The sequence below is a fragment of the Haplochromis burtoni genome, unplaced genomic scaffold (genome assembly GCF_018398535.1).
Source record: "Haplochromis burtoni strain Fernald_Lab_line unplaced genomic scaffold, NCSU_Asbu1 Contig_231, whole genome shotgun sequence".
Classification (NCBI taxonomy): domain Eukaryota; kingdom Metazoa; phylum Chordata; class Actinopteri; order Cichliformes; family Cichlidae; genus Haplochromis; species Haplochromis burtoni.
In genome coordinates, this window is record NW_024582592.1 from 532730 (window position 1) to 539357 (window position 6628).

Below are 6628 nucleotides of genomic sequence, written 5' to 3' on the forward strand. Positions count from 1 at the left end.
GACAGGCGGAAAAAAAACAACAAAAAAAGACAAAAACAGCTTTTCCGGGGAATAAGTGCGCGGTCAACAACAACGCCGTCTGCCTTTAGCTCCACCATGATTTCCCAAGTGGTAACACGCCCACACACACGCTGAGCTCACAGAGGAGCAAAGGGGACATTAAAAAGTCAACGTTTTATTCCAGACTCGACTGCATTATTGATGGCAGGTGGCAGAGAGGAAGGGTGGATGCGTGGATTAAGCACAGGGCTGAGGAATGTCAACAAAGAAGCTTCAATATTCACTAAGAGTGAGAAGTTAAGAAAACACATCAGTTATTGAGTCCAATGAATGAATATTTCTATTATTTTAACATGTAATGAGACTGCGGCTTGACTTTCATAAGCAACAAATGATGATTATTAAGTATGAAAACAATGAACGGTTCGATGCACTGAGGACATAAAACAACTACAGCAATCGCCTTTGTACATGTGAAACAGACTCATGCCAAAGTACCTTCCTGCAGCAGAATTATTATTAGTGGTGCAGTAATAGAGTTCTGATGTTATTGTTAGTGGGGCTGACATAAACTGCTGGCTATTGAATCGTCAGTGTGTCATACTTGTGTGTAAAATCTTCAAAACAAACAAACAACCAAAGAAAAAAGCTACAGCTGTATGATAACTGAGTAGGTGAATAAAGAGCTGTGAGCGTGTGTAAATGCACTTTGTTTCCTTCTGTAATACATCTGTAAAGTATCTTTGAACTTGACAAAAGTGACATTTTTTGAAATCGTGTAAAACAGGATGAAGTAACTCTGTCCGTTGAGTTCCGATTGAGAGAGTTACCGAACTCCAGTTTTTGGGAGTAGTGCTGATGAATTAACATGGAAATCTCATTTTGAAAAGAGGTGGTTAAAAATATTTATATTTTGGGCAATGTCAGAGATATATGATTATATGGCAATGCGTATTTCATATTTCTCAGTTGCTGTGCTGAAGTGTGGGGGAATACATATGCGAGTAACATAAAACCTTTATACTTGTTACAGAAGAAAGTGAATTTATTCTTCTTCCAGGGCCTGTGTGTAGGAAATGAAATACTGCTGAACCATGTGTGAAACCAATAAATAAAATGAAAAATGAAATAAAGTCTTCTTCTTCTCTCCAGAGCATACCTCCACCTCTCCAGGCTCGCTTCTACATGTTCCCTACTCTGTCCTTACACCTGTGGTCTGCCCCACAGTCTCTGCCCGAGGACACTGTGGGGCATTCAACATCACTCCTCTGATTAATAGCTTCAAACTCATAATCCTGTCCTTCACTCTCTCCAGCTCAACAACACCGCTCACACCCTCGTCCTTCAGGATTACCCTTCTCCTCATATTTAGATCATGGCAGAACAGTTTAAATCCACCCCGAGGGCTCTTGGCCTTACTTCTCTTCCGCTTGGTTTCCTGCACACACAAAAATATATCTAGCTTCTTTTTCTTCTTTATCAGTCATAGTCCCAGATTTAGTGTCCCCACTGTCCTTTTCCTTCTTGTCTTCGGCCAACAGTTTCAATCAGCACCCTGCTGGCCAATAGCACTGGAGGTGGATGCTGTTAACCTGGGCCCCGACTGATCCGGTAATGAAATTCTTTATGATCTGCATGTTGGATTTGGCTGAATTATTTCAGACGGTCTAAAAAATATTTTTGTATTAGTTTATACAATATGTGCATACAGTTCCTAGCACAGAGACTCTCTCTGTCTCTGCATGCTCAAAATGACAGAATGAAAATGAGAAGAACACTTTGAAAACCCGTCAGATAACAATGGGGGAAATAAACTACGCTGGATATCTGAAGTGGACTGGGTAATGTGTTGAACAGATGCCGCATGGTGGAAGCCTGCAGAGAGCTGAATTCAAAGTGAAAATGATGCAGCAGGCTAGTGTTTGCAGAAACTGAGAATGGTGCTCGTTTTAATGGCTCCCACGTGCACGTATGCGTGCCCGATAACAATCTGAGGTTCAACTTGGCAATGTCTGATGGACCAGAGGTGTTCTACTGGGTTTAGGTCAGGTGAGTGTGGGGACCAGTCAGTGGTATCAATCCCTTCATCAGGAACTCCTCCTTCAGGAACCCTGGACCCATTGCACTGGCATAGGGTCTGACAGTGGGTCCAAGGCCTTCATCCTGATATGTAATGGCAGTCATTGTGCCGTTGTCTAGCCTGTAAAGGTCTGTGTGTCTCTCCATGAATATGCCTCCCCAGCCCATCACCAAACTGGCCATGCTGACCGATGTTACAGGGAGCAAAATGTTCTCCACGGCTTCTCCAGACCCTTTCACATCTGTCACATGTGCTCAGGGTGAACCTGCTCTCCTCTGTGAAAAGCAGAGTGTGCCAGAGGTGGACCTGCTGATCCTGGTGTTGTATGGAAAATGCCAGTCAGGCTCCACAGAGTGGGGAAGTGTGAACAGGGCCCAGTAAAGGACGCTGGGCCTTCAGCCACCCTCGTGAAATCTGTTTCAGATTGTTTGGTGACTCTCTGAGCTGACCCTGTGATTGACACTCACTTACCTTCTTGTCTCGTCTTTCTTGTCTGGTTTCAAAACAACAGATATCAACAGCAAAAACACCCAGCGTGAGATTTCCCTTCACTTTACACCACTGTGGCTGTGCCGAACATTTATAGAAAGCTTTTCTGGAAATTAAGAACAAATAAATTAAGATTCAGTGACAGTCTATTGTTTTTTGTGTGTCTTCCTCTTTTCCTCCTGTAGCTCCATCTTCTCCATCTACAGCACCTCCGTCTGCACATGTCCAAACCATCTCAGCTTTGACCGCTCGCCTCGGGCTGATGTACTCATTTACCTCAGCGTTGAATCTTTTGGGCGGTGCCACTGTCTCCAAACTTTTTTTTATTTTTTTTAGGTTTTTTTGTGTGTTTGTTGTTGTTGAAAATGTCTGGTGTGTAATTTATTTTATGTTCGTTGTAGTTTATTAGGAAGAGAAGGTGACTCTGGCAGATGCTTTGGAACGAAACGCTGGCTCAGTTTCATTCAGCAGGGATCCCTGCACTCTGTCAAAACAATGACATGCATTGTTTTCAGTGACATGTGTTACTGCTACTGTAAACGTGATTTTTTTTTTTTTTTTATCATAATTTGTGTCAAGTAAGTTTTGGGTTGCCACCACGAAAAAGCTGTAATTATTTCACCTCCTCCCTGATGGAAACTCAAAACCTTTTGCTAAGCATTAAAAATATATATATATTATTAGAGTTTTATAAGTTTTTCAAGTTTCTAGTACCAAGTTTCTGGAAGTTGTCATTATTTAAAATTGCACCTGCAAGTTTCCTGATGATTTGTCGTGTTTTGTATATAATGGCTCGCTCCAAACAGGATCCTGACTGTGTGCAAAAGCTGCGAGCATGCTGGATTCTCAGCTGGTAGATTCTCTCAGGCTCATTCATTGTGCAGCAAGATGAGTGATCCCCACTGAGCTCCTGTCTCAACATTGCAGTCAGATTAACTGTAGCAAGTTCTCCCAGGTGCTTCAATCACGCTAAATACCTTGAATACTTGCGTGAGAGAAAGTGCACTGAAACTAGAGAGGATGTCTTAAAAGCAAAGGCTTGTTACTTCGCTGATTCATAAAAATCCTTCATGACATCACTTTTGTGAGCATCCTTCCTTCGCTTTTACTCCCTGAAACCTTTGCACGGTGCTGCTCACTCCTTTAATTCAGCCCTAAACATTTCCCTCCATCAGCTTAAAATCAAAGCGCTTTTCCAAAACTCTGCGCAAACATCAGTGTGCAAGTGTTTCTGAACGAAGACGGGTTTAAGTTAAGTTAAGAAACGACCAGATTCGTGAGGTTACCTGTACAAGCCAAGAACGAAATAGTTTTACTTGACGTTTGTGTTGAGCTTATATCTGACGTTATCAGCCTGAGGCTGCCCTCTGTGAAAGTGATTAAGCGGCTCAGTGTTTTGGCGCAGTGACAGTGTGGCTGAGACGTGGCAGTCACTCTGCGCTTTCCCTGCAGTAATATTAGGTTTAATTTTAAGCCCCTCTGTCACCGGAGCAGCCTGGCCTGCCCCAGGAGATGTGACGTCACTGGCGAACGTCACAGTTTAAATATTGACTCCCTCAAATCCGTGAGATTATCTGAATACTAAAAATAAAAATAAAAAGTGGAAAACGTTGCATAACTGATTTCAAGGGAGCTGGCCTCTGTTTACGTGCCCGGAGCCATTTTTAAAAGAACACGCACTCAGTCCGCTGCTTTACAAAACAAGATGGTCCACAGTTTATTATAATTATGAGTCATACACAAAACATTCATCTGAAACAAAACAGACCAGGGTCGAGAGACAGACCGGACTAGCCCAGGTGAAGAATCACTACAATGTTCCCATAATATTGCTGCTGAGACTTTACAGCGTGTATGTGCTCCTCGGGTGGGTTAATTGTGCAGGGTGGGTTATGCCTTAACTCCTATTACATCACAACACGCATCCTGTGCTTTTCCTACTGACATAAAGTGGTTGGGAGCATTTACAGGAACTTTATGGTACTTTGTGGCTCATCTTCAATCCATCGCCACCATCCTTACACAGACTCTTTATAGTATTTTTCTTTGATAATATATACTTTCAAAATATATACATATCACAGAATACTCTTTTTTGTAAGGGTTGGACAGCCACCTGCTCCTCAACGGCATCATAAAAAATATGATAGTAATTACAGAGAAATAGAGTGCGAGTTTGTTTTCCCTCTGTCTCAATGCTACATTCAGATCCGGAGAGGCTCATAAGCACTTCAGCAGGAAGAAGTTGCAGAAAGCTCCCCGGGGACAGTCGCACATCTTGCCGATTCGAGCGCCTTTCCGCACGGCGCACTGCTCCCCGATGTCACACTGAGAGGCAGAGAGAGGGACACAACCAGAGGTTCGCTTCATTTCCACCCGCCACTGCATGCACCAAGGGCATGCCATTTCATACTACTACTACTACTACTAATAATAATAATAATTACCGTTGGGACTTGGCCAAATTTCTTTTCCCATAAAGGCAGCCGTTTAGCCTGCAGCTTTTCCAAAACTTCTTGGAGAGCTCCGAGCTGTCGGAAACAAACACAAACACAAAACCATTAATAAAGATAATGTGGTTTTTGGAGTGGGATACAAATATAAAATCTATTTATGGAACATGCAAATTAATTAAAAGCCACGAATAAAATAAAAATCGAATCTGTTGGTGAGTTTCTTAAAAGTTGGAATTATTAATAAAGTAACTATACAAACAAAGCCATATTTCTGTAAAACGACACAAACCGCTGAGGAAAGGTGTTTCTTTTTGTTCTTGTTGTTTGTGTTGTATTAACTACACTGGGTCCAAGTTTCATTACCGGGAAGAATCCTGCATTCATGCGTAAAATGCGACTTTCTTTTCACTCTCAGCTGTTCACAGAGCTCAGCTTAGCGTCACATTGTTGCTCTTGACTCTTGTTGTCAGCGGGCTTCATAGACTATAAATAAAATGGTCTTAATTTTATTTTTCACAGCATAACTAAAAGTTTTGTTTTTTGTTTAAAAAGGGGAGAAAAAGAGGAAAAAACAGTAACGGTCTTGATAAAAGAAGACAGCTCTCCGCTGTTAAACTTGCGCCGTGTGTCTGCGTGCGTACTCCGGGTGCAGATCTTACCAGCTGCTTCTCGCTGGTCAGGTTCGGACCTTTGGGGTAGAAGTCGCGCAGGGCTCTGGGGCTCAGCTCCTCCTCGGATTCGGAGTCCAACACTTCGGCTCCAGCGGCGCTGGAGAGCAGCAGCAATGCGCACAGGAGCGCCCCGCTGAGCAGCCTGGAGCTCTGCATGGTCCCAGTGCACGGCAGCATGTCGCCCCTTTTGCCGGTCTCAAATAGTCGCTCCACCGCTCCAAACACCTTTTTATCTGACTAGTTGCATCTGCTCGCTCCACCTTATCCTTTGATTTTTTTTCTATTTGTCATGCGTAACAGCTGCCTTGGGTGAGTCATGCCGCAAAAGTTGCTGGGCAAAATATGCCTCCAAAAGTCAACAACAACAGCAGCCTGCGTGGGGTCGTTACTTAGAGCGCAAAGGATTACTCCTTACTCGATAGAAGAATGGAAAACTAATTGGTCTTTTCTAAGAAGCTCAAGATCAAGTTCAAGCGGCATTAGGTCAATCACCTGATTAAATTTCAGCCATGAGAATATAACTGCAGTCGGCAAACACTGTTGGATTTACAGCCTCAGGATGTCCAACTTCACAGAAGAGCAAAAGATGTGCTTGAGTCACCCAGCAGTCAGAGAACAGGGCTGTATTTAGTATTCCACCTATAGAAGAAGTATGGCACAATGCGTTACTTTTCTCTTATTATTTTCCCAGAGTGCCATTTCCAGGCTCACCAGCATCAGAACTTAGTGACTCAGTCTTTTATGCAGTGAATTACCACGAAAACAAGCAGTGCTGGTTGAAAACGGCTTGTAAAGTAACAAACCGACTTCTAATCAGCCTGTACGTTGATTAGAAGTCCATTTTTTGCATTTTGAAGTATGTGAGATATTTTTATTACCAACTGCTCAAAGGGAAATAGTGATTTATTTCGTTATTTCTGCAGCATTTATGA

At 42.8% G+C, this 6628-nt stretch overlaps 1 protein-coding gene across 1 annotated transcript; it reads right to left on the reverse strand.

Moving 5' to 3' along the window:
- Positions 1 to 4261: 4261 nt before the first annotated feature.
- On the reverse strand, positions 4262 to 6040 carry LOC102299200 (cocaine- and amphetamine-regulated transcript protein). The gene is made up of 3 exons (XM_005937934.2): positions 5685 to 6040; positions 5017 to 5100; positions 4262 to 4897 (listed from the first exon to the last, which is right to left on the reverse strand). The coding sequence occupies exons 1-3, from the start codon at positions 5871 to 5873 to the stop codon at positions 4790 to 4792; spliced, it is 381 nt and encodes a 126-aa protein (XP_005937996.1). The 5' UTR covers positions 5874 to 6040; the 3' UTR covers positions 4262 to 4789.
- Positions 6041 to 6628: the final 588 nt, after the last annotated feature.